Below are 27560 nucleotides of genomic sequence, written 5' to 3'. Positions count from 1 at the left end.
CATGGTTTCTTTATTCTTTCATCAAACTGGCCTTCATTTTTTCTTTCCAGTCCTACAGTTATTCTTTTCTGATGTATGTTATCTCTGGGAGTCATTGGGAAGTATTGGATGGATTGGCAACTATTAGGCCTCATGGTTATCCTTGCAGCTACTGTTAACTGTGCCATGTCACACAAGAAAGAGAAAGATTCTTCCTCTAAATAAACTCACTACTTTCTATGCTGTCTTGTGTTTGACTTAAAGAACTGATGACCTTTGCATCCTGTTTCTTATTCCTCCATCTTTGCATGATGAAAGTTCCCCTTCCAAATTTCATTTCTCTCATGTATTTTAAATGTCTGAAATGAAAAAAAGTCTTTTTCAGCTTTCTTCTGTATATTTAAATGATGTACTTAACTACTTGTAAAAGAAGCAAAGATCACCATTTTAAAAAGTAATAAATAGGTAGCACCAAGACTGAGATTGTGCCAATGGCACAAAGAACAGAAAAGATTAACTTCAGAATATTGAAAAAGATCAAAACCTTCACTTTTGTGCTGCTCTCTCTGTAGCATCTTAGTGTATTTTAAGAAATCGTTGAGAGTATTTTTAACCTTAACCTTATTCTCCAGTTTTTCAAAATGGAGTACAAAATGTCTACCCTAATTGATTTGTTATTTCTTCTAGCCTAGCATATAAGGTTTCAGAGTTACCTCTCACAGGTGATCTGTAGCTTTTTTAATGGGAGTGAAATTCCTGAAGAGCTTACGTGCAGGGCAGGAGAACCCAATGGCCTTCATTCACAAAGGGTTAGAAATGGACTTAAAGGGCAGTGGTGCAGATGCCTCCACCCAGGCCAGGGCTCAGAAAGGATAGGTACAAGTGAGTAAAAAACTGTTTGCTTTCCCTTTCCCTTGCATTACTGTGGGATACTCACAAACATTTAATTATAGCTATTGTATGCATGCTTAACTTGGAGATATCTGTGGTTCCTTGAAACCATTACACAGGAGCACCAAAGAAAATACAAGGGAGTCACTGAAGGAAGATACAAATGAATTAGAAAAGCATAGCAACCAGAGAATACATTTCCCATAATACAACAGTCAAAGGTCATGAGATCACAGATGCTCAGTTGCTCATGCATATCTTCTATTCTCTCCACTTGCATGCTTGCTCCAGGGAGGGCAAAGATTTAATGAGGATGGGGCTAGCTTTAGCAGTTCTCACCCTTCCTCACACCCTACATCTGAAAGAGCATTGAAAGCCTCTTTGAAGTTGCAGTAGACACACATTGAACTGTCTCAGTGCGCACATACAATCTGGTGTTTTCTCATCAGGTACAAAAATACAAGGTGACTGTTCTCTTCCGGCTGCCTTGGATGTGAACAAAGCTGTTGAATCAAAGACTTATTGAATTTAGGGGTGGAAAGAAGTTTCTCCATGGCATCTGTCTTTTCAACCTGCAGCAGTGGCACTTCTTAGAGTCTCACAGTTTCTATTAGTCAGTTCATTTTTCCTGGCTCTTTAAAAAGAAATCCTGTTCAGACAAAACAGCACACTATTTATAGGAAGCTTGGCAGGGTCAAAAAGTGGCTGTAAACCCAATCTCCAGTTAAAGCATACAGTATCTGTTCTGATGTAGATACTGTTAGAACTCAGCAATCTCTGATTTGCTAGCAAAGCCTTGAAGATGATCAGAGTCAGATTTGTTAAACTTGGTGACACTGTAAGTATTATCACTTGTCATTAGCAGAGCTAACTTACTTGCTCCAAGTCCCACTTAATCTGTCCAGCTCACTACTCACAGCTTCTGACCTACTTAGTCGTTTCCTGTCTTTGATTTTTGCCTTAAAGCCTCTTTTCTATGTTAGCCTGTGGCTGCTACTTAATCTTAATCAAACTTCCTTGGACTTCCATTACTGTCAAGTACAACTCCTCTCACCGTAATACTCACCCTTCTGAGTGCAAGAAAACTGATTTACAGCCAGCAGTCTGCCTCTTCTCTTATGCTCGAAGTTCATCTTTGCTTTGTTTTTCTTCCTGTATGAGTCACTCCTTCCCCTTCACCGAGACACTGTACTATACTTTCTGTTCCCCTCAGTCTGTCAGTGGCTGAGAAGCTGCTGTGCATGCCTTAACTGCAAAGATCTGGTGAGTGTTATTGCGTGTGCCCCACTACCAAATGCAGATTCGGAAAAAGCTGAACACGAAGAAATTGAGTTGGCCACAGGCTGCTATAGAAAGTCATTTAGTTTAATATGCTTTTGCCTCTGACCAGCAATGATGACCTACTCTGTTCCCTTATGCTTTTCTTAAGAGCTACTTATGCAAAACACAGCTGTTTAGTCTACTCTTCCAAGCCTAGCATCTCCCCTTCTACTTCAGGGCACCTGTTAACTCTACAAATGCTGTAAAGTGGGTACCAACTTAAGGACTTTCCCAGTTCTCACTGGGTCACTCATGCTACAGTAACATGCCTTTGAAAGAGACTTCTTCAGCCAGTTGCCTTCTATTACCATAATCCAATCTAAAGATGTTAATCCAGTAGCATGGTAACTTTTGCATGCACAGGGGCACTCCTGAGCTGGTGAGGTCTGATGTTTTTCTAGCGTCTTTCACCGGCACAGAGTTCATAGATGGCTGTATGCTCTCTGAATGTCAGATACAAAACATTCGATGGCAATGGCAGCTGTGTGTAACATGTAGATTTGTTCAGTCTCTCCTTACATGTGTGCTTTCTCCCAGCTCTTTTTTTAATATACCCAGTTCTGCTATTCCATCTTCCTCCTACTTCTGTGTTCATCTGCACTCATACTCTTTTGGTTTTTGTCATTGTTGTTAACATATGGATGTTATATGATCCCTCACTGAGTGCAGCCCTGTCCTCTTAATAAGTAGAAAATACCATACGTTTTGGAAGGAGGAATTAGCTACAGGCCATTCTCATTAAGCCTCTCCTTCAACTTGTATCAGTTTAAATTGTATTTTTGAACTGCAGTCACTATGCGGCATTGTAAGTTGAAAACAACCACTTGAGCCCTTTCCAGAGAGGCTTTGAGTGGCCCTGATACTAGGCATGGAGGGGAGATAAGCAGCGCATTGAAGTTTTAGTATCGCTGTAGCTGAGGGCAAGGAGTGCATGGAAACATACCCTCCCTCTGGCACTGCCTGGCTCTGGATGAGGGGAGAGGAACAAGCCAAGCAGCTTGGGTTCACACGCGCAGTGGGAGCCAGTGGCCTCTCAGCTGATGACAGATTAGACTCAGGGCCTGGTTAGTGGGAAGACTGTGATTAGACCTCAGCAGCATCTGTCTCTAGCACTAAAGGAATTACTGCTGCGGGCTGTGATTTTCTCAGCAAACTGTAATTACACCAGGAACCTCATTCCTGCCATTTTTCTCAACAACTTAAGTGTGAAAAGAAAATGTGGGTGAGGGTGCAGGAAAGCAGAAACTGTGAAAGGAGCAGGAAAAAGACACCTGTTTATTTTTGCTCAGCTCATTCCAATTATTTTCTCTCAGTTTCTTAGATTCATATGAATCACACATTACTTTTTTCCTAAAGGTCAATGCCAAGGTTTAACTCCCTGAAGCTGTTCTGCCATTCACCTGAAGTTGATAGGATACATCCTCTCTGTTCACTTATGCCCCATGGCATCTTAGATGAGTGTGGTGGTGCTTGCAGAAGATGCCAAACCAGTCTACTCTGGCAGTGCCCTCTCCCTCCTCCCATGGAAGCAGCGGTGTGGGGTGGGGGACTCCAATCACGACTGTTCCCAGGACACCCCTGGGAAGGTATGGCCTGGGCAAAAGTGTGGAATATTGGGCAGGGTGAGTTTGAACCTTACTCCCAAAGGCCCTGTGTAGACCAGGATTCAAGAGTTCGAACATTAAATGTGTTAGGTTGCATATAGTAACTCTGCTTTAAAAGATGTAGAAAAGGCAGTGTAAGTTTGAACTCCCAGTAACACCTGGTAGTTTTGCCAAACTAACAATGTTGAAAAAAGAGGAAGATTTCTTTGCAAGATTTCTCTACAAGATTTCTCTACCAGAAAAAAACCTTTTTGTTTGTGCAGTTGTAACTCCATAGAAGCCTGTTTGCCATTAGTGTTTTCTTTTATCAGAATATAAGAAAAAAACGAGTTGGGTTTTTTTTTTTTGTTTGATTGGGTTTTTTATTATTTAAATCTAGGAGAGGAAGAGAAAAATACCTAAAGTAGAGTTTGCCAACACAGCTTCACCATCTAATACTTAAAATGTAGACAAAGTCAAAATAATTCAAACTAATCTATGTGCTCCTTTCTTAACTTTTCTCGGGGCTTTAATGTGACTGTTTCATATACTTTAAGGCAAGAGTGTCTTGTCTATGTTAAATGATTTTACAGCAACACTATACTCATCTAGAAGAAAGCAGAATTATTCTTTACCAGTACGTCTGCCCTCCATCCTGCAGCATGTCTGGCAGCACAGCCAGGGATGAGTGTGGCAGTGGAAACTCAACCCTTGGGGCTGAATGCACCCAGGGGCAGTATGTTGGCAAGCAGATCCCAGTCTCCAGAGCCAAGTCTCTGCGGATACTGGTGGGAAAGACACACATCTGGAGTTGTCTGGAATTGGCACAAATTGCTGCAGACAAAGAGGAGAGAAAGGAAGGGTTATAAGGAAAGTGGAAAGAACACTTCTTACACATTTCGCTTTCTTTTCCATCTGCTTGTGTGATGTTGCTATGAGCTGTTAAACAGCTGCAGTGCTCTGCCCCAGAAGGGACTGTGTTTCAGTAGAGATGGAGAATGATTCCTACGACTAAGTGCTTTGGGAGCCCTCTAGAATGAAAGGGGCAATAGGAATAATGTTTCTCTGACTTTTGCTAAATACACTTGAGACTGCACCACCTGAGGAAGTAGTCAGCGATGCTGTTCTTGCTTCTCAGACCTGAAGCCCCTGACAGGCAGTGGGTATTGCTGGGTGTTTCTGACTCATCCTTTGCACAGGAGGTGAATCCGTCGTGTCCGTTGCCTCCCAAGCAGAACCTCCCAACTCTCTCATGCTGGTTCAAGGAGAGCAGATTACTCAAGCAAAAGGTGTTTGCAGACTGCGAGACTTTGTAGCTCAGGAAGATAAGGGTAGTGAAGGAGGACGAGGAGGAGGAGGAGGAGTGAATGTATTGTGATTGCCAAGGACGGAGCAGAAGAGCATTTTTTTTTTTTTGCATCCATTCAGACGCTCAGCTATTTCCTGCGTTGTTCCTGCAGTCAGTATGCTCCACCTGCTTTTACTTAACCATTTCCTGTTTATGGCTTCCAAAAACTTTCTGGTGAAATCACTGATCTGCCACAAGATCAGTCTTATAGTCCCTTTTGGGCAGGCCTCACTGACTTCTTTTCCTCTCTCTTCAGTACACAGACATTTCAGCCCAAGGATCTGTGTATTGTGCGTGCATGCAGTCAGTAGTTGTGGCAGGAAAGTATGTGCTTCCTCAGTATTCTTTATGTCTCCATATGCCCTTTTTTTGCTTCTAATGCTTGCTGCTTTTAGCAAATTTGAACAATGAAAGAAGCAGTAGCACTGAAGGCACATTCCCCTTTCTGTAGAATAGAGGGCTCCAGATATTTAGAGAAAAGACTCTTCCCTTTACTTTCAAGCTCTTAAGAGCTCTCCCACAAACAAGGAATTTGTTCCTTAATAGCTTGTCCAAGCTTCAGATTATTTTCAAGCTTTGAGAACAGCGAGGCAATTTGTTCTAATCTGTGGTTCAGTTTCTCAAATGTGAATGGCAAGGTGTGAGGAGCAGGAAGGATCAACCAAAGAAAAATAAATCTCTTCCTTGAAGTGTAGATGGCTCCCAAGAGTCCCTATCTCACACTTAGTCACACGTCTTGTAGAAATCACTAGAAAAGCATGCATGCTTCAAGTCTCCTCTCCTTAGCTGTACTATAGACAACACTGCAGCCACTGCTAAAATAAAACTTATTTGTCACTGCTTTTGCTGTTTGTTTACTTTTTTATTTCTCTTCTGGAGCAGTGAAAATAGATTCTTCAGTTTCCTCCCTGATTCTCAGGCTCTTGCACAGTGCTGCAATGTTTGGGTTGCGGTGAGCACGGCAGGGGAATGTTCCCTTCTTAAAATAAATCGTGGAAACATTTCTGTTGGAATCAGGGTTTGTAGAAGTTGGGTTTTTTTGTTTCTGTTTTTAATAAGAAGAATGTTGGGTCAACTTTGACCTGACACCGTATCCCTTTAAAGGGAACACAGTTGTGATGCATGTCAGTATATATATACTGACATGTATATATGTATGTGTGCATGTGTGTTTGTGTCATAACAGGATACATGACAGTTATACTGGTATAACTGAGCACTGAAATCATCCTCCAAGAATGCTGGATATGTCGGCCATGTCTCCAGCAGACAGATCTGCAAATTCCTTAACTAGGCCTACTGAAAGTTAGCATAAGCCAGGATGCTTAGTCTGCTGACTTAGGCAGGGGAGGCACAGGTCTATAAGCATTCACTGGCACTGTCACTAAGCTGTTTCACACTTCTGCAATTATGTTGATGGACTCACACTCACAAACATTTCTAAGTATTTGAAGAATAACACTAGACAGCCCCAATTTTAACTGTAACGTAAATATGCACAGGTAGTGCTTCAGTATGGTCTGGGCATTGCTGATTCCAGGCAACTGTCTGCTGTAGGCATAGCACAACCCCACTTAGGTCAGAGTTTGCTGAAGTATCCTTCAAGCTGCCTGTGAGCAGCTTTTGAACTTTCTTTTTAATCAGGAAAAGGAAGCAGTTGTTTTCTGCATAGAAGTGTCTTTCAGATTGGCCCAAGTATGTAAAATGGTTATTTTGGGTCACATCCAGCCCAATTCATTCAAGAGTTTGTGTCAGGGTAGTTTGTCACCAGTGGCATTTGCCCAGGGTGAGTCACACCTACCCAGGCAGTCATCTGAGAAAGCTCTCAAATCTTTTTTATTTTCATTTTACAGGATACAGCCTAGTAAATTCATTACTGTATTGTACCACACAGCTCTTCCTACAGCAGTGGCTTTTCTTCTAACCAGCGTTCAGCCCGAGAGGCAGCTACTTCCAGAAAAGACTCTTTGGTTCAGTGCCCGTCTTTGTTTTCCAGATGTTTCTTTTGCCACGCTGCTTTCCAGTTACACTGGAAATGTGAGTGCACTCAAGATATTTGTGCCTCCTGCCTCCACCCCAAAAATGGAGGAAAGCTGAACGATATGAAAATGTAGCAAGAATGAGACCCTCGAGGAAAATGGCAGGGAGGTGTAGAGAACCGTGCAGGACTCTTTCCAGGAAATGGGTAGAAGGTTCATCACATGAGTCACTGAAACCTTAGATGACTAAATTCTTGAAGAATAAACTGTCAGGAATATGATACTGGACAGGACAGTTGCAGGGAGGGAGAAGAAAACTTCTTAAATAGCTCTTGTTTGGTTTTTTGTTCGTGATTCATTCCTGAGGAAATTGCTGCGTGGCTGGTCAGGGACAGGGGCAGCATGCAGGCAGTGCCAGCCTCTGCAGAGGCAGCAGATGAGGTTGCTGGGGTGCCCAGCCTCACCACTCCTGGCCCCAGTGCTCCTGCCAGAGGGGATCAGGAGCACCCCATGGCCAAGTGAATAAATAAGACAGGGTCACTAGTGCACATATGCCATTTGAAACAATTTGCATCTTTTTTAGTTTATCAGCAACTATGCGACCAAGAGGAAATGAAGGTATTGAAACTCTGATTCTAAGCTCCTTTTAAAAACTTTTCTTCCTCTACCTGCTCCAACCAGTAAACCAAGTTGTATCAATAAAATTGGCCCAAAGCTCTGAATTTGGGTTTCAGAGAAGGTCTTAAGATTTTAGATGCCAGTAACAACAGAAGCAGTCAGACTCCCTCCACAGCTACCTCCAGAGGAGCTAAACCAGCATTAGCAGTGGCAGAAAATGTTTGCAGTAGTATTTGAGTGTGGAGAAACCCCAATGTTCCAGCATGCCGCTGCCAGTTCCCATTTTGGTGAGTTTGACCCAGAGCATTCAACATTTCAACATCAGTTCTGTGTCTCATAATGCTGTTTACATAATGATCGCTCATTTGGTTCCCATTAAAATCATGGTATTTCTTCTGCAAACCATTGCTTGTAAAAATCAAGCCACCCAGTTTTTCATTAGATTGTAATACAGGAAATAAACAGTCTGCCTGTAGGATGCACACTATAATTCTTAAGCAGAGAATAGAAGCCTTTTTCTCCCCTCTTAGACATACCAAGTTCAGAAGTAAGAATGAGAAAGATCTGTTAAGGGTTCCTGAATCTATCTCCTACAAAAACACAGTGTAGTTGCTCCCCAGCAGATGTTTCTCAAGTGCTATATTGATAAAAAGAGTCTACAGCTCTTCACAGTCAGAGCAGCAAGAATCATCTTAAAATTGTAGAACTGGCAGGTGTGGCTCTCACAGGTCCTCCCAGCGCCACTGCCTTTCGAGGCAGCACACAATGGTTCCCTGTATTATATATACCTGCACTTTGAAGAAGTCCGTTTCAAATGTCTCAAACAATGGGGGTTTCACCACTTCCTGTGGGAGGCTACTCTGCAGCCTAACTCGTTCCACCATCTGGAGCATTTTCCTGAGTGTCTGCCTGCTTTTAACTTTCTTCTAATTGTATACTCACTATTTCTTCTTAAAGGCAGCTCACCAAAATGTTCTGTTGTGTGAAATCCACATTACGTGGTGCTTTTTTATTTTTCATGAGGGTCAAGAAAACCTTGAAAGATTGATGGTGGCTTCTTCTCTTTGCTTTTTCTTCCTCAGAAATAATAATAAGTAATTAATAATGTATTACTGCTTTTCTAGCCATTCATCTCAGCAATCTAGAAGGAAGGTCAACATTGTTGTACTCTTTTTACAGATGGGAAAAGATGAAGCATGAGGACAAGAAACAACTTGCCCAGGATCATTCAATGCGTGCATGGCAAGACTTGGATTTTTAACCAGGTCTCCACAACAGTGCCCTACTTTTATTTCTTAACTCTTTTTTTCTTTTTAACAAGTCTTGGCCCAGTCTTGGCTTTGTTGGAGTCCTTAGGAAGAACAAGCCATGAACTTTATTCAGCATTGTCATACTGTAGCTGAAAGGTCAGCTTGTTGAATATTTAACAGTTACTATCTTTCTGATGTGTTGGTTAGGCATCCTAATTAAGTAGTGATAAATAAAACCAACAAAGCATTTTAAAAGGCTGATTCAGTCCCTAGGGCCTCCAAGCTGAATTTCCTTCAGCAAGCATGTGTTTTCCCAGTTGCAGATTGTCCAGACTGAGCACAGTATATATCAAGCACATTCTTATCAGTGCATTGCAGGGAGATTTCCTTCCTCCTCAGTGCCACCATGCTTGCTTCACCTGTAGTATTTCCCTTAGCTGTGGTTTTTGGTAAGTGTGTTTCTCAGAATCTGGATAGTTGCTGAATTATAAATCTTCCAATCTGGAACAATAACACCATGATCTGTACAACAGGATGCACTGGGTAAGAGAGAGATCGAGCACTGAACAGGCTCACCTGGGTATCAGAAGTAGTCTGGTCTTAGCAGCACAGAGCCCTCCACGGACTGCTAGCAGGCAGGTGGTTTCTCCTGCCTGCCCTAAAGCTTCTGCCTGTCCAACCTCTCATTTCAGTGAATATCTTTACTGGGACTAGATCCACCTGAGCACATGGTAAGACAAATTTAGTTTCTCTGCTCCCCAGGGGAATGACCAGGAAAGGCAGCCAGAGCAATATGCTTGCAGTCTGATCACAGGCGTCTCGTAACTGCCCCACACTGATCAGATACTGAACTGACAGCACCCATTATGTGCAAGGTCCAGAACTCTGCATGGATTGAGAAATGTGACATTAGAACTCTGTGTAGGCCAGAATTATATTTGAGGGACAGCACATAGATCTTCCTGGCTGCTGACCATGTTCAAAGTGTATCAGTAAGTGAAACCCTTGCCATCTGTGTTATTCCCCCCACTGCTCTTTCAGGCCTTCTTTTTTCCAGATATCATTGAGCCAGCATCTGAGGATTTACCAAAAGCTGCAAGACTGCTGTAGGTCACTGAGCACACTGTCTTTGCTTTCAGATTGAGTTTGAGAAATTACCAGCAGTGTCATGCTTATGCATCCTGGCCATGTGAATAGAGGAAGCTAAGAAGCAACAATACATTACATGAAGCAGGGAAATCCCCCTCAAACTTCTCCCAGACTATCTCAAACTGAAGTTCATTTGCATACATACACTACAAATAACTTCGCAATGGCTTTTAGCCCCATGAAAAGCTTATATGTGTTTGCCTATAATCATTTACACCAGTTCCACCAGTTGCAACTAAGCTTTCTTATACAAACCCTGTTTGGTGGAAAATGGACCTTAGCAAAAACCAGAAAAAAGCTATAGTATCTTGTAGTTGAAACCTATGGCCAACTTCTTTACAAAATCTGAGGTTCAAATGAGGTTCCCACAGCAGGGGGGTTGGAACTAGATGATCTTAAGGTTCTTTCCAACTCTAACTATTCTATGATTCTATGATTCAAATGGCCTGAATTCCTGAATGGTGCTGTTTAAAAAGCAGTGGTGTTAAACAGACTTCCAAAGTTCCTGTGATTTTTTTAAACGTCATGATTTAATAAAAAAAAATTAGTGAGCAAGAAAAAGATAGCATATTGAAAATGCATATTTACTGGGTTATCTCAGGCTCAGAAATTTAGTTGGCTAATATGACATTACAAAAATCTTTTACAATATCTTTGATGCACCAAGAATGACAGTGTTTATAAACTTAGTACATCATGACTACAAAATGCCTAAATTCTTCCTGAAGACATATGTTTTCTTTTCCCTTGCAGAGACAGTGGGCTTTTGGAGTTTGGGGGTTTTGTTTGTCTGTTTTAATAGGATAGGAATATAAAGTTTCAAAGGCTTGCTAAGAGCTGTTTCTTTGGAAAGAATTTGCTCACCAACTCCCTTTCTTAGCTTTCTATTGAAACAAGTTCTCATACGCATTTTCTGCCAGCCCTCTCCCAAAACTAGACAGGTCATAGACAACTGCACTGATTCTTTAGGCTCTCCCAGTAAATTCAAAAAAGGATTTCCTGTATGTTTTCTGGGTTGTCAAGCCAGCTTGACAATAGAATTAACTATAGTTGGCAGTAAATTCCAAATCTGTTTTAAACAGTCTTAGAAGTGCTTTTGTCAGTATAGCATATTTCCCTTGAGGAATTCATCAAAGGCACACTGGCAAAAGTGGGGTTTGTTCTACCTGCATTAGAGTTATCATCATCAGTATAGATACCAGGACAGCTGTATGAGCAACTGTTTTCTAGTGTAGTTGCTTTTCATATAGTTAACAAATAGAGCTAGAGAGGAAGAGGAAGACTGAGACACAGCTTCCCTTGACAACCTGTGTAAGCCTTGTGTTTCTTCTACAGTATCACCTCTGTTAATATTAATAATGTCATGGCCTGTTGCAGTGGAATGCCTTGCCTTTCACCCTTCTCCTTTCAGCTTTATTGACTTTCTTCAAAGCTTTGATACAGAACAATAGGAATCATGCCAGGAATGAACTGGCTCCTTTGCAGAGTCCTTCAGGCAGCTGCAGTTTCCCTGTGTTATGATGGAGCTGGTCTCAATGAGTCAGCTGTAAAGATAGGAAGAGAACTACATATTTGAACAAGCGTGGGACACCTTGCAGTGCAGCTAATAGTAGCAAACATAAGGACATGACATAATCTGACAGATGATTCATTGGTACCTTGGATATTTAGTCCTGATAACTGTGTATTTCTTCAGTCTGTGTTCTTTTTATCACCTTACAGGTTGATCAGGAAGGCTTTAATTTTGTTTTTTATCTCCTCTCACAAATAACAGTCAATTTTCTACATAAGGTGTCTAATCATAATTATATAATATCCTCTATTTACATAGAAAACTTTATCCCAAAGCACTTTACACGCCTGGCACTGATGGGACTAAGCTTAGAAGAGGAGCAGCTCACACTGGTTAGGAAGCAGGCTCTGCTCTCAGCCTAGGTATTAGTAAAGCATATAGGGTAGAACCACAGTATTTTCTATGAATACAAATTATTTTGCTAATAGTTGGAAAATATACAGGTATAAGATGTGCTGTGCTTAATTCTAGGAAATGTATTTGAACTGTAGCAAATAAGCTGATAAGAGAATATCAGTCCTCTTGCACATCCCATTCTCTGTTCATAGGCACTGAGTAGAAAAAAAGTTTTACTGGAAAATTAGGGTGATACAAAGGTCTCAGCAGTTATATCATGGCCTTTGGAAAGTTCTGCCAAAGAATGGTAGAGGGACCTGAGCTGGTCTAAGGTTTGGCTCCAGAGCACGAGAGCAGCATCAGATACTTTGCCAGCCAGAATGAAGAGAGTCTGGACGTTGGTAACTAGAAGGATAGCCAGAAAGAGGATCATTGCGTGTAAGTCAATCCATTTTCAGCTAGTCTGTGGAATTAGTTCATACTGAAGTAATTACCTTGATTTGTTTTGTGGATTAAAAGGATTTCCAAGTGGTGGTTCACTGGAGGAAACGGTAACTCTGTAATATCATTCTGACACATCGGCATTGAGGTGTCTGTATTGTGTGTTTCAGATGGGAAGGATCAAACAAATCTAACCTGGGAAGGAACCAATCCTGCCCTGCAGACCATACGAGTGAAGAACACCACCTTGAAAGATACTTTACTTGATTCTGCTTTACCCAGCACTACTGCTGAGACTCCAAGCAATACATCCTATCTATAGAAAGGACAAATGAAACCTTCACTAAGAAATGAATGAGTGACATTGGTTTTCTAAAATATGGTGAAGCAGATAGTGAGCATTCTTCTTCTTTTGTCTCTTTAAAGACTTATTTAAAACCACGTCCTATTCTTTGTATGTATGGGGCCATGCTTAACTCTGAACTTAGGAAAATCCTGTATTTTGTTCAGGTTTATTTAAGTGACATGGTAATAAAAGCCTCTGAACAACACATACGCTACTGAAGCAGCATAGGCCACACGTGCCTTTCCTAATTCACCCTATTACCTCACCAATTTGGAGGAATCGACAGTCAAACATAAGAGTGCTTGGTGTCCACAGCCGGTAACATAGTAAAATATTTGCTTCTGCTTTTCAAGAGAAATTATGAACCCACTCACTGGCTTGATTGACAAGCAGTAGTTCAGTGAGGTCTTATTCCTGTAACTCACTTGAAAATCATCAGAGATGATGTAACAGAGTTGCTAATAGCTAGGCTCTGACAGTTTAGAATGGAAGGAGAACAGGTAGCAATCCAAATGGTGGGAAGATTGGTGTGTAGTACAGCTGCTTAGCTTCCTCTGTCTTCAAAGCACTTTAAATGTATTCACAAAATGACGGCAAACCACAGAACTATTTACTCACCTTACAGACTTAGAGAATATGACTCAAAGGCTGCTGAAGGCATCACTGGCTGTGCTGTGTGATCAGGTTCAGGTTGTTCCTGGCTCTCAAGCCTCACATGCCTAAGGGAAAGCCATGGGTTCACTAGTGCTGACTGCCAGCGTACAGTCGCCATTGGTCTGAGAGGCTTGTTCTGTCCTCTGCAGTCACAAGGGAAAGCCTCCCAGAGCAAACTCTTGAAAAGCAGAGTAACCTGTACAGAAGTATGGGAGGTCTGGAGAACTGTTGAAGTGGATGTAGGTAATCCAGCAAGAAAATTAGTTGCAGTAGGGCCACCTGTGGCAGTGAGGTGAGCAGGTTGCAATCTGCTGTTTTGCAGGCAGCCCTTGGGTGATGAGAGAGTTCCTGGGGAGCACGTGGCCCCTATTGAAAAGTGCTGCATACTTTTACTGTGGCAGTGCAAGAGGCTGAGAAGCTGATGGGATGTGGCAGCTGATGTCATGTCACTCCCAGCCACCAAACAGGATGGCATGGAGCAGGCTACTCTGCAGCTACCTACTTACATGGCTGCTCATGCAGCTTCAGGCTCTCCTTTAACAAGAAGTTTCCACCACAGCAAGGAAGCTACTCCATTTCAATAAGCTACTTTTAAAAGCTAATACATTTCACCTTGGGGAAGAGCCGTTCTCCAGCTTCAGTGTTAACAGTTTTGTGCTTTGAAGAGACCTTTGTAAAAAAATATTTTAATTTTGTTTTAACTAAAGTTTAGATTTTCTTCTTGGCAGTGCTGCATTACCGGCCATTCAGTCAAACCCTGCTGAACTTGCTTGTAGCCATTTTATGTGGATATCTTGTAAATATTTGGTAGAGCACTCAGACACAGAAGTGTTTCTTGCTCTTAGAGTCACATGCCTGGTTCCAGGAACTTTCAGAAACACAAAAGGCTGAAGGCAGGGAAAATTCCACTGAGATGCATTTGAGTCTCCAGGGAGCAACTGCACACTGTTTAGACTAAAATTTCTCATTGCTGTCTCTCCCTTTTTTAAAAAACATGCAAGGATAGAGAGGAGAAGCTGGAGGGTAGGGTTTTTTAATATCATAAATACCAAAATGCAAGCACTGTTTTCACTCATTTCTCTCACATTGCAGGACCATTTGCAGATGGAGAGGGAGATAAGCTTTTTAATGCTCTCTGCATACCTGGGAAATTTCCATCCAAGTTTTAAAATGTTTTATAAACATTAATGAATTAAAGCTTAATCCCCTTCTTCTCAGCCCTGTGAAGCAAGTACTAAATACAGTTTAAAGACAGGGCTAATAAACTAGGAAGGTTGTGCCTTGCCTGAAGTCACACAGGCAGCATGGCAAAAAGGCTCGGGTCTTTGCATCCAAGCTTTCGACCCTACACCAGAAACACACATTCTGTCCCTCTTCAAGGCTTGCTGTGCTTCCCCTTCTGGGATATAGTGAAAACATGCTGGCATCACACCTTGAGATAACCTTGTTTTTTCCCCTAGGAACAGAGAGACTACTCACAGCTGCTGTCCCATGGGATTAAGATGTTGAAAAGATCAGAGAGGAATGTGAGGGGAATGGGGAAGAAGCAAGTCACAGCTCTGTCTGCCTTTGGGCGTGTTCTACCTCTTCTGCTGCCAGTGAAGTTAGTGTACTGTCAAGAGCAACCTCAAATATTTTTGTACATGCTTCCATATAATATTCAAGCAGAATGTGCTTCCATATGATATTCAGGCAGGACTGTGGTAAAAATGCCATAATCAAAGAGAGAGCTTGGCCGACAAGAAAATTGAACAGATGAGCCAATAAGTCACTCCTGTAGTGAATATATGTGATTTCATTATCCTCCTGTATGTGACCTGCATTTCTTACTGCTGCTTATTATCAGAGTCCTATAACTACTGCTGCAGCCATCTCTTTCACCTCTTTAGAAGAGAGGGATAATCCATCAGCCAGTTTCTCTCCAGTGGTATGAGTCAGTTTTTTTCTAGGGGGATTAATGGTCAGTTGAAAAGAGTTGTTCCCAACAGGGCTGTGCAAAAAGCAGTGTGCACATGAGTCATGAAGTGGAAGAGAAGGAAACAGATCTATAGATTTAAAAGTTTTGAATTATTTCTTTTCCCTTAGCTTACCGTGTCCACACCAGTTGATAACGAGACGTGCAAAAGCTGGAAATGTATTGGCAGTGACTGGCGTAAGCGGGACTGAGAGTTTCTCCCACTGTGCAAACAGACCTGAGGTCAGTCAGCCAAAACCATATTGGGGAGAGATGCTGGGAGAAAAATCAGGTCACAGTGCAGCAGCCCCGTCCTGTCTCTCCTATGACCCTGTGGTGTATCCCAACATTGGTGCCTTTGGCTTCTTCGTGCCATTGCCTTCTATGACAAGGCCCCAGCTCTGGTCCTTGGGTATGCTTCTTTTATAGCACCCTTCCCTGCAGAGGATCCAGACTCACTTCAAATGCTGTGCACAGTGCTTATTTCATTCCCTGCTGAAAGGCAGCCAGGCCTGAGGTGGAACATGGCAAGCGCTTCGCCACACCTGGCAACTCCATGCAGCTGCTGAAAACAAGCAGGGAAGAAAGTGGTGTACAAACACAGGGGAATTTTCACATAGGCAGGATGTAATTAGCAAAGCTGGAATTTGGCCAGAATGTTGGGGTTAAAACACTGACTTGCAGGTAACACACTGGGATCTTTCAGCATTCAAATGCTCAGGATCTCCTGTTTCCATCTTACCTGGAAGATGTCAGAAGACTGTTCCCTATTTAACGTTCCTGGGCAGCTCTTGAACTTCTGACACAAAGGAAAAAGTGTCTAATGGTGCTGCACCTGCAGTGCTCCTCCACCAGCAACTGCCCACCATGAACAGCATCTGAAAGGGTCACATCCTGACAGGACTACGGCTGCATCACAGTAAAACATACCACAGCTGCCTTTGTGACTTGAGATTCACTTCACCCTTAACTCTCATTACTCAGTTTTGAGGCCCCAAATCCCCACCTAACAGAAAGAAAAGACAGTATAATTAGGGCAGCCCATCTCACATAAAACACAAGAGAGAGAATATTACCATTAGGTGCTGCTTCAAGCTCATTCTTTGCCGCTTAAAATAGTACCAATTTGGTGTTGGACAACAGAGAATTAGATGAAGCACTTCTCTCCCCAGTGCAGATGACTGAGCTTTTCCAACTGGCTTTGCCACTAAAATACACAGAGCATTAAGAGTTTGTGCCTGCTCCCTCCTTTCAGCAAAGAAATCACGTTCAAAGCAGAAAAACATTTTTTTCACCTTCATGATCTCACTTTCCATGTAAGCAATCTTTGTGTTTACTACGAGGATGTTGAATATCCACGAAAGGTTAGGGAACTCATTCTTGAGCTTCATGTGTGGAAAGTCCGCACAATGTTTCTACCATGATGTGGCCCACAGTCTGAAATATAAATAATTGCAAACCTGTAACCCCATGTCTGTCAGACCTGCTGATCATGTGCAGTTCGAAGAGCTGACTTCCTCTTGTGGTGCAGTGCTTGCAAACAAAACCAGAGGTGTTCTTGCCATACAAACAAGCATAATCTCTTCATCAGTAAGTCATAAAAAAAGGACCCCTCCTATGCCTGTGAGGGCTGCCCATAACAACTTTTGGTTTGTTTAGGGTTCTTGTATGCCTAGGCTGCCATGCAAGTCCCCCTCTCTGTCAAGTGTTAATACAACCACCAACCAGACTTGCTGAGAGCACCTCAGTCAGTGAGGTAACAAACCTATGAACTGACTCCAATGGCAAAGTGAGCTGGTGAAGTACAGGCAGCTGCAGGCAACAGGAAATCCAGCACTAATAAATAAAACGCCTTACAGCCAGAAAGAGGAAATAAACAGCAGCAGCACGAACTGAGAGGACAGAAGAGAGGAACACAGCATAACTGTGGTGCGGGAATCACTGCATTACAGTGAGCTTATTTCTACAGAAAGCTGTCCCGGTTTGTTATGTGTTCAGACTGCAAAAAAAAGTGTGGGAGTGGGAGGGCTGCTCAAAGAGAGGGTCTCTATCAGAAGAAGCTGTCAACAACCACTGTAATTAAGGAAGCAGCCAGAGCGCACACAACCTGAGCTGCCGCCAAAGTGAAATGAAAGCATTTTTTGTTTGCAGCCATAGCCCCGAAGGGTAATAAAAGATGGTTCTACCGTGCCAAGTGAGGAGCTGCAGGGACACCGTTTCTAGATGGTAAATTCTCCCATCTTGCCAAAATTACTTGCTGTGGGGAGCCAGCAAGTTTCTCTCCTGCATGTGCTTTTGAAGCACGTGCCCGCGCACCCCCTCTGATGGCAGCAGGCACCTTAGAGGCCAGCCACCAGGCAGGTGAGCCCCCACCACCGTGGTAGCGATTGAGGTGGGCTGTTCTGGCACTGCTTAGTCCAGACTGCCAAATCAGCCATCCCGTTATTTTCCCCCGTTGCACTCAGCTGTGGGTGCATATGGCCCCATGGCATTGCCACCACCAGTGAGAGCTGCCACATTCAGAAGAGCTGCACCTCACTCTCCTCCCAGGGGTAGCTGTGGTTAGGAGGCTCACTGGTGCCTTGGCAAGTTGCTGCGTGCACAGCATGCTGGAACAGTGCTCTTCTTTGCTGCTGGTAGCATCTTTCACCTGGAACACCGTGGGGCCTGTGCTGGTGTGGCGGTAGGAGCTGGGGTGGGCTGGCAGAGCCAAGGACTTGGCACCAACCTTGGGGACTCTACTGCAAGGCTTTCACTGGTGGCTGCAGGAACTCTTGAGAAGGTTCAGCAAAGGGAAAGAAGTCATTCACAAATTGCATGCGTATTTCTGAATTCATTCATTGAGTGGCATTTGCCTTTCATCCTTCCCCTGACCCCTGTGCACATTGCTGGCATTCTCTCCCAATCCCATATAATAATTCCCAGGTCTCCACAAGCCACTGCCTGCCAATGGAGCCCATGGTCCCTGGACCGGCAGCTCGGTCACATGAAAAGTTACATGCAAAGGTTTAATGCTTTCTCTTGACCCCAGCCCCTCTTCCCATGAATCCCCTGCAGTGTTTTCCTAATCAGGTGTCAGTGAAGCTTTGCACTGGGCAGGGTGCTAAAAAGGTGGCTATTTAGCTGCAGCATTTCCAGAGTCTTTGAGCTCTCTCCTAAGCTGTAAATACAAGCAGTGGAGCCAGGTGAAGGTCTGACAAGGCTGCCATTTAGACCTGAAGAAAAAAAAAAACCTGCTGCTTTCCAACCAAATGCATGTTGCTATCGCCCCACTTTCTCTGGCCCAGCAGCCATACTAAAGGCTTGCTTCAGCAGGGTATGGAATTCACCTCTTAGAGCCTATATTCAGGGCACACAGCTATGATCCAGTGTAATTTTAACCTTCACTGGACATTGCCAATATGTTTGTTACTAGGGAATCAAAAAGAAAACAGGTATTTTCCCTAAAGCCTTCTATCACCAGATTCTAAATGATAGTGCAGGTATTTCATACATCACACAAATCATGTGACAAAAATTTATCCTTCCTTGTGACAAAATATTATCCTTCCTACCTGTGAGACATCAGAGAAAACACGTGCTTTAGGAGAATCTCAAATGAAAGTGATTTTTTATTAAATACAGATGAAAAGCAGAAATGTTCAAAAGCTGTTTCTAATAGCCAGTGACAGTCATTTCCTTGCCTATCACTGCAACATGAAGGAGTGCAGGTATCTCCTGCAGAAAGTTCTTGTTCTTGGCCTGATGATACCACACAGGATTTCACGTGTGTGACAGTGTATGAGTCATGAATTGCAGCTTTGGAGAGCCTGGGAGTTGTGTCTGCTGTCAGGGCCCAATACTCATCTGGGTTTCACATGGCCCACAGAAGGACATGCCAATTACACCTTTGAGCCAAACAGTTGGATCATCAAACTGAGCATTTGGTTTCAGTTTTGGTTCTCTTTTTTGGAGGGGAGGGGGCAGGCCAGTTATGAACTCCAACTTATACATGCATTTTTGTGGGTTTAAGTGAGAGTCCATTTATACCATTCTGGTTTCAGTGCCATCATTACCAACATAACTTTAAAAATTAAATAAAATTGACAGTCTTTTTCAAATTCTCTCTTCTCAAGCATTCAGAAGTATAAGCCTGTTCTGCCTGCCTGGCTGGCTAATTGTTGCTTTGTATTTTATTGCATCGTTTAATTCTTACTTGTAAGCCTCCAAAATCATAAAATCTGAGTTCTAGTGTCAGTCTCTACACTCAACTGTAGCTACTGAAAAGTGACATTTCTAATTCTTAAGTATATGTGGCATTTAATGTACTTTTCTTAAATAGGGTATTTCTAGCTCATTCCAAACAGGAGACTTGAGAAATCCTGCTTCTCCCAGATGAGAGCATACCTGAATTTAATACAGGAATGACTTTTCTCACTGAAAAGCATTAACAAAACACATGTGTAAAAACTGGGGTTTAATCAGCCAGGACTGCCTGTTTACTTAAAGGAAAAACTGATGTAACCCTTCAGGAGGGATTCAAACTACCTATGAGAATGGAGGTGGGTCTAAGCACACAAAAGGTAACATGCTTGTAGAAGGAAATACAAGTTGGTGATGTCTGTGCCTGTGATCAGCTGGCATTGCCCACCCTGCCACACGACAGCCAGGAGACATGCAAGAAGCATTTTCCATTTCTGAAGCACAGTGAAATGGGGGAGACCAGTGATCACAGAATTGTCTTTCCTTCTGTGAAGTACTGTCTTCAGGATTCTGCTTGACATTCATTCAGTCAAATATTTTGACCATTTGAACAAACAAGCAGAAAATACTTTTGATTTTTGACCCTGGTCAGCCATCTGTGAAGAAGAGTGAGTAGTGCAGCATGTGCCATGTCTCTGAAATACCCTTCCTTGCCAGAAACATACGTGGCATGTTTCCCAAGCTGTGGAAAGGGTTATCATTTCCAGTCCACTAAGTCATCCTTCTCTCTCTGCACACACACCTCACCATCCCCAGCCCTGCATCTAGCTGGGGTGAAAGGAAACATCATTCTGAACTGCTCTGCTGTTACCTGTCAGAGGGGAGAGGATGCATGTGCACCTAACACATTATGTTGCGCATGTTTCTGAAAAGTATTGTATTCGCAGTCAGTTCACAGTGGCACAAGAGAGAAGCAGCAAGTCAAGGCGGTGCTATGCAGGCACATAAGAGCCAAATCCTTGCTCCTCTCTGCCCTGCTGTGCAGAGCCGTGCCCGGCTGTGCTAGCATGCTGCCGACATGTACCTTCGGAGGAGCCCTGGGCCAGGGCGCCGCACGGCTTGAGGAGATGCCAGAGGAGCTTTTGTCTGCGCTCTCCTGTCGGGTTTAAGAAGGGCAATTAGCATTTGGGTCAGAGCACATGGAGCAGCCCTGGCTGGGGCAGGAGAAGTCACACTGCGAGGCCACACTTGAATATGGCCACTTCACTGCACTGCCCCACGCACAAAGCCTACTTGTGTGGGGCGCATCCTGTCGTGCGTCACGCTTCGGTTGTCAGCGGCAGTCATGGGTTCCTGGGGGTGACACAATAACCCCTTTATGCTTAGCAGAATAGCAGGGGAATTGCAGGAGGCCACTGGAAACGTAGCAGCAAAGAAGTGGTTGGGCTTTTGTATGTCCCTCAAGGTAAGGTGCCGCGGCAGCGAAGGAGCCCATGCATAAAGCAGCAGTGAAGGTGAATGTGGGAGTTTGGGTATCTGAATGGGAAAAGAGTTAGGGAAAACACCCAAGGAAGACCCCATGCTGCCTCTGTGCTAGCAACATCGTAAAACTGCATATTTAGAGTGCTGAGTTTTACAGCAGCTCACTCTGAAGTTGGCTGCCACAGTTTTGTCACCCCACTGCCTTCAACACCAGTGCAGCCATGCAAGAAATCAGCTGAAAGAGCTGATCTCACTGGAAATTAAACTGGGTTTTTTACAAAAAAAAGAACAGGTTTGCTTCACTAGAATGTCTCAAAGCTGCATTCAAAGAGAACTGGACAAATGCAAATACAAGGAATTGACCAGGGCCAAAACAGATAGAAATTTGGAAAAAATACTGATACAGACGGTTTTAGAATAAAGCTAGTTAGATCTTTCTTACTGTATCCATCACTGTCTCCTTTGCCAGCCCCTCAGCCATCCACTCCACAAAGCAGTAAGCCTAAACAATTCAGATATGCTAAGCAGAGCTATTCTGAATATGGCATCTAGCCTAATAAGTCAGAGACTTATCCAGTTCCCATGAAAAGCATCAGGAACGTTTCCTCTGACACTAATAGACATAAGATTGGATTGCAGAACAACCACACAACTTTTGACCAAAAAGTGAAGTTTTTCTAAAGCACTGATAAAAGATTCATGCAGGAGAGCATGGAAACTCTGACTGGAGCAGTTGCATTGCTAAGTATGTTTCAAGCAAGCATAATCATTTTTGTAGCTACACTCGTTCTCACTAGTGATATGTGCTCTCAGGGGGAAATACAGACCAAACACCTTTTGACAGGAAAAAGGCATTTATAATTTCTTTATTATGGATGTGCAAAAAGACTCCCCCTCTGCTACTGGGAAAACCAGCTCCTGCTCCATAAGCATTAAAGCACATCCTAATTTTTAGAAAGCATTTGTTAGGCAAAACAGGGAGGTTTTTGTGATGCTTTCCTTTTTTTTTCCTTCCACAATTGGAGCCTTTCTGTCGATGCCAGCTGCTTAGTCGTAGGTATCTTGTGGGAGGTGGTGTCTGTCAGTAAGCCTCACGTGGGTGCCCCCTTGGCTATATCTCATAGCCGCCCTTCTATAAATCACAGCATATTAAAAAAAAAAAAAAAGGGGATAACACTGACATGTGAACTAATCCCCACATCAAAGACAGCAACTCTCCCTCCTCTAAACACCCGCCCCCCTCCTTTGCTGGGAAAAGTCTAATGCCTAGAAGGTGATTTACACAAAACTCCATCCCAGTTGTTAGGAAACTTGCAGTGCCACTTACTCGCCAACTGGAGAAGAAACCTGGGAATCAGGGTAACCACAATAGCTAGCCTGCGGCTTCCAGCATTTGGCAATTCAGGAGAGAAAAAAAACCCAATTGGCTTGTTGCAGCAAACTTGTGTGTGTGTTGATTGCATGGCAGGATAGGCATGTATATAGACAGATGTAAACGTGACTAGCAGTGTGGGTCTGTATGGGCACATAATACATCTGCATGTGTCTACAAGTACTTGTATAGGCACAGGAGTACCTGTCCTGACACATACATGAACACACACAGATGCACACATAAATAACTCTCTCTTTAGCTCCTAGGAGCATAGAGGGCCAAGAGGAGATACATATGAAAAACATAAGCCCATATGGGTATTCAACTGTGCACCAGCTGTTCTAGACATGGAGAAGGCTACCTGTCTGTAGCCTATGCTCTCTTAAAGTATTCATTCCTGCCACAGGTCTGTTTTTGACCTAATGGTTCAAATGCTAGGAATATATAGATAAGGGGAATACAGGATTAAAACATAAACTCTTTCCTGCCCTTGCCTTTGCAAGTGCTCCCTGTGCACTGGGCATACAAGATACTTCCAAATACTTGACTGTCTCTGGAATGCAACTGAAGTGAGGAACAACTATGTCTCTCTGGCTAGATAACTCTCTTTTTCCAAATCAGCGCCAAGTCTGTGCCTGTGCTGAGCACACTCCTTCAGACATACCACAAAGCATATGTAGCATAAACAAACATTTTACTGGTAGGTCTGTATTTGCAATCAATAAGCAAAAGTACCCACTGTAAAAATAGGTCTATAGGTTGTAGGAAATGAGGAGTGCTTTATTTAGCAAAATGTGGTTATGCCTACAAGGATGCTGGGGATGGACTCTTCATCAGGGACTGTAGTGACAGGACAAGGGGTAATGGGTTCAAACTCAAACAGGGGAAGTTTAGATTGGATATAGGGAGGAAGTTCTTTACTGAGAGGGTGGTGAGGCACTGGAATGGGTTGCCCAGGGAGGTTGTGAATGCTCCATCCTTGGCAGTGTTCAAGGCCAGGTTGGATGAGGCCTTGGGTGACATGGTTTAGTGTGGGGTGTCCCTGCCCATGGCAGGGGGGTTGGAACTAGATGATCTTAAGGTCCTTTCCAACCCTAACTATTCTATGATTCTATGATTCTATGTATGTGAAATAAGCTGTATTAATATGCATTTCTTTGAGTATATAAATGCATGTAAACAGATCCCTCCACCAGCATCAGTGTTTCTGATTGACTAATTCAGTTGGTTTTGCTGCTCTCCCCTCCTGGCCCCCACACAGGGAGGCAGGGATGTCCTAGGGTCACACCGTAGGCCCCCTCCCTGCCTCTAGGCCATCCCTTGCCCCAGGCCTGACGGCCATGAACACTGTGCCCCCATAAGCCAGCATCTCTGCCAAAAGAAGCACGTGAGGATCACTCCCAGTGCAAGAGAGTGAACTGGAGCAGGGAACAGAGCCGGGCTTAAAAAGAAGCTTCCTTTTTGTAATCGTCGGTTGGTTGTAGTCCAGCTGCCTTCAGCAATGCACTTCGGTGTGATTGCGCAAGAGCTGAGGGGTAGAAGCAAGTACCCAGGCAATGAGACAACACAGCAGCTCCCTGTGGTGGCAAGTGCTGGCCTAAAGCATTCCTGAAAGTACAGCGTGGGGGAGAGCACCAGGTGTGCCAGGGGTCCCGTGTCTCCTGCTCCAGTGACAGAAAGGCACGGCGTGCCGGTGGGGGACAGGCAGAGATCGAGGCTTTTGTTGTTCAGTTACAGGCTTCCCTCACAGAGATGTGCAGCTCTGTGTGTGTCTGTGCCTGTCCCCTGCCCTGTGTCAAGTGGAGAGGATGTGAAAGAAACCCCAGCATGATTGCACCTTCACCTCCCCGTGCATGGAAAAACAAACACAGCCATTCTCTTTTTTGTTGTTTCAGTGCAGGGTGCTCCTTCCATTACAAAACCATTTCCCTGCAGGCAACAGACTAAAACCTATTCACTTATTATTCTGCAAAAGAAAATGATGGGTGCAATCTTCAAGCATCTCTCCTGCTGATAGACAGAGATTGAAAGCAGAGAGCTTTCCCAGCTATCCTCTCAGTAAATGTGCCATGCTTCCTCACTGTTCCTAACTTTTCATGTTTTCTACCTCAGAAACACATGCCATATGTATCTTCCCTATGCTACTTCTTGAAATGCAGATCTTAGTACAGGAGAGCTTTGTGCTTAGAAAGTCGAGCATGTGTTTCATCATAGGTATTTACATAGAGATGGCTCTGACCGCTGAAAGCTGCATCCACAGCTGCAATTCACACACACACACACACATCTGTAGTTTTCAGAGCCCAAACCCCAGACATGAACAGTTGTGAACAAGGGGGAGGTTTCCAGCTGCTGCCCCAGGTCTCATTTAGGACGGTGTAAACACCAAGCCAGTTTTTGAAACTGGCACAGCAAAGCTGGACTCGGGGTGTGAGATACATCCTTTTTCGAAGCAAACACATCACAAGTCTCTGCGGGAGTGTTTTTACTTCTGAGGTGGGCCCAGCGGCAGTTCCTGGTGCTGGCTGGGACAAGTCTGGATGAAATATGCAAGAAGAGCAGCAAAGTTTATCTAGAGCTGGCACCAGTTTTGGTACTCGGCTGAATTAGCTGTTTCCGCTGCATCGAGAGCTCTTTGTTTGTGCCAACGCTAACACCATCCCCAAATAATCAAACTATTCTCAACACCTCCTTTTGTCAGTTAAAATCACCCCTCCATCAGCTGGTCTTTTAGATGGCAACTCTTCAGCATGGCCTTTTAGGTGGCTGGCAATTTACCCTCCTCCCAAATCCAAACCAACTGCATTAAAAAGGAGTGAATTTACATTGCAGGGGGGAGGGCACCCTAGACAAAGTCAAAGGAAAAGCAGATCAAAAAGAGCTGCTAGTATTGGATGCGTGGGCTGCCCTTTCAGCTGCTTTGGGCCATGTCCTTTCAGCACAAGAAAAGCTCAAAAGAATTCAGTTAATCTGTTGTTAAACAGAGAGTCTGTGGTGGGAGACAGGTCTGTCATCGTCAGGGCAGGGAGCTGAGCTTGTCTGTAAGGGCTGGGAGCTCCTTTGCCCTTTCCCAGCACTTCATATCCCTGGCGGCAGTGAGCTCACAGACCTTGCTGGCCCAGCACTGGCCATCTCTCGAAGCCAAAGGCTGCCATGAACAGAATCTCTCTCCATAACTTTCCTGTGCCAGGTGCTTCAACAAGCATGGAGGTGCCTCACAGGGCACTGGTGGTAGCCAACCTGCTGCTGGTGGTGATTTCAAAGAATTAGAGCCCAGCTTGAGTCCTGAAGCAAGAGCTTCAGCAAGACTTCCAGTTACAAGTCTGAGTATATACACCTCAGAGAAGCCTGCCCCCCATACCAAGGTGTGGGGCCCCCATGACTGCCCACAGATATGCTTTCCACAGCCTCACTGCTCAGCATGACAGTGCAGCTCTGAATATCAGCTAGAAACAGTGAGTAGCCCATAGGCCTGCTAGCTGAGAGAACACAACATCCTGAAACAGCTGCGGCAGGCTGGGAGGTCAACAGTAAAAATAGGTCTATAGGTTGTAGGAAACGAGGAGTGCTTTATTTAGCAAAATGTGGTTATGCAAGTTTGAACAAAGCAAAAGGTGGGGAATTAATGCTCTGTGTGGGCAGCCCGCAAGGTTGTGTATTGTGAGGACCTTGGATGGATGCAGCAGGACAGCTCTCATTAGAGCCATTCCTCCCTTCTTGAATCAGATGTAGACACTGGTACTAGAAGGGAGGAATTACAGGCACCGGAGCACCATGGTGTGCTCAGCATGTCACGGTTTTCTGAAGTCTCCTACCTAATCTCTTTTCCTATCTTATGTTCCTCTGTAAACAGAACGTCCCATTTAGGATTGTGTGACACATGCTTTGATTGCAACAGCTTACCGTTTCTTCCTTTGCCCACAGAGGGTGTGCATGTCCACATGTGTATATACATATGTGTGTGTATATGCGTGTGTTTCTGTTTTTAAACAAAGACATCCTTACCCAGTGAAAATTTCCAATTCTGTGGATTTTTACTTCATTGCCTGCCTTTGCTGCTGCTTTTGGCTGCGCACTGGCAGCATGCTCCGAGTAACTGGTTAATTACCCTCGCCATGAGTCATTTCTATGGTCTTCCAGGCAGGATTCACTATGATGGTGTCAGTGGCTGCCGCAAAAGCTGTTTAAATGTCTCCGCACATACCAGGGAGCGAAGTGCCGATGGCGGGCAGTGGCATTAAGAACATCAGGGCTTGTTTAACATTCACTGGGGATCTTCCTAAAAAGTCAGTTTGCCTCCCTATGGTTCTGTGGACTGGCTGAGCATCACTGCGCAGTCGGTTCAGCTTTTATTTCAGTGCATGAGGAGCATTGTCCTGTGAAAGAGAACCTTCTGGTTTTGGTTTAATGGCAGACTGTGTCACTGTAATTTGATTTTAAATTATCTACTGACGAGCCTTTCACAAGCGAATCCAACACACATGCATCTTCTCCATAACAAATTTGACTGTCTGGAGAAACAAAGGTTGATGATTAAGCTCACAGCAGTTTATCAGGATGGGGCCTAGGCATGGCCTAAAACCTCAACCAGTTAGTGCTTTAATTTCTGGATAGTTACCAAAAGCAAACCTTCTACTTGGTGCAGCTTGACTGTTCTGGATAATCTGGCTCTTTGAGTCCTGGGGAAGCTGCTGGGCTCTGCTGCAGCACCTTGGTGCATGAAGAAGGAATGCCAAATGAGCAGACACCACTCCAGGGTAACCAGTCATGCCAAGTCAAATCCATAATTCAGCAAAATAATGGTTAAATCTGGGAGATCCTATTCCTCTCCAGAAAATGCATGAAATCCCAGCACCTTTTGTACTTTGAAATACCATTAATTAATATTTATCAGATGTAAAATGGAACGCTATCTACTTTGCATAGCATGCCTTAAGCATCATATCACTATTCCTTTTTAAGCACACACTACAGACAAGCAGACTGAGGCAGGTGAGTCCAAGTGTCATCAACAGCAAACACCCCTCAGCTGAAGGCCAGCTTTTAAAACCCATCCAGGTTTTGAACTGGCCTGGCCCTGGTGCAAGGTGAGGCCCGTTA

The 27560-nt window shown here is 43.9% G+C and overlaps 1 protein-coding gene across 1 annotated transcript in view; it reads left to right on the top strand.

Moving 5' to 3' along the window:
- The window catches only part of RAD51B (RAD51 paralog B), a gene marked incomplete at both ends in the record, with an annotated part of 422640 nt that overhangs the window by 381468 nt on the left and 13612 nt on the right, over positions 1-27560 (top strand). The window contains 1 exon segment of the mRNA XM_080618204.1: positions 12638-12769. Coding sequence (XP_080474330.1) covers positions 12638-12769 — 132 coding nt within the window.

The sequence above is a fragment of the Psittacula echo genome, assembly GCF_963264785.1.
Source record: "Psittacula echo genome assembly, chromosome: 5".
NCBI lineage: Eukaryota > Metazoa > Chordata > Aves > Psittaciformes > Psittacidae > Psittacula > Psittacula echo.
Note: the sequence above shows the minus strand (reverse complement) of the source record. Positions and strands in the feature narration are given on the sequence as shown.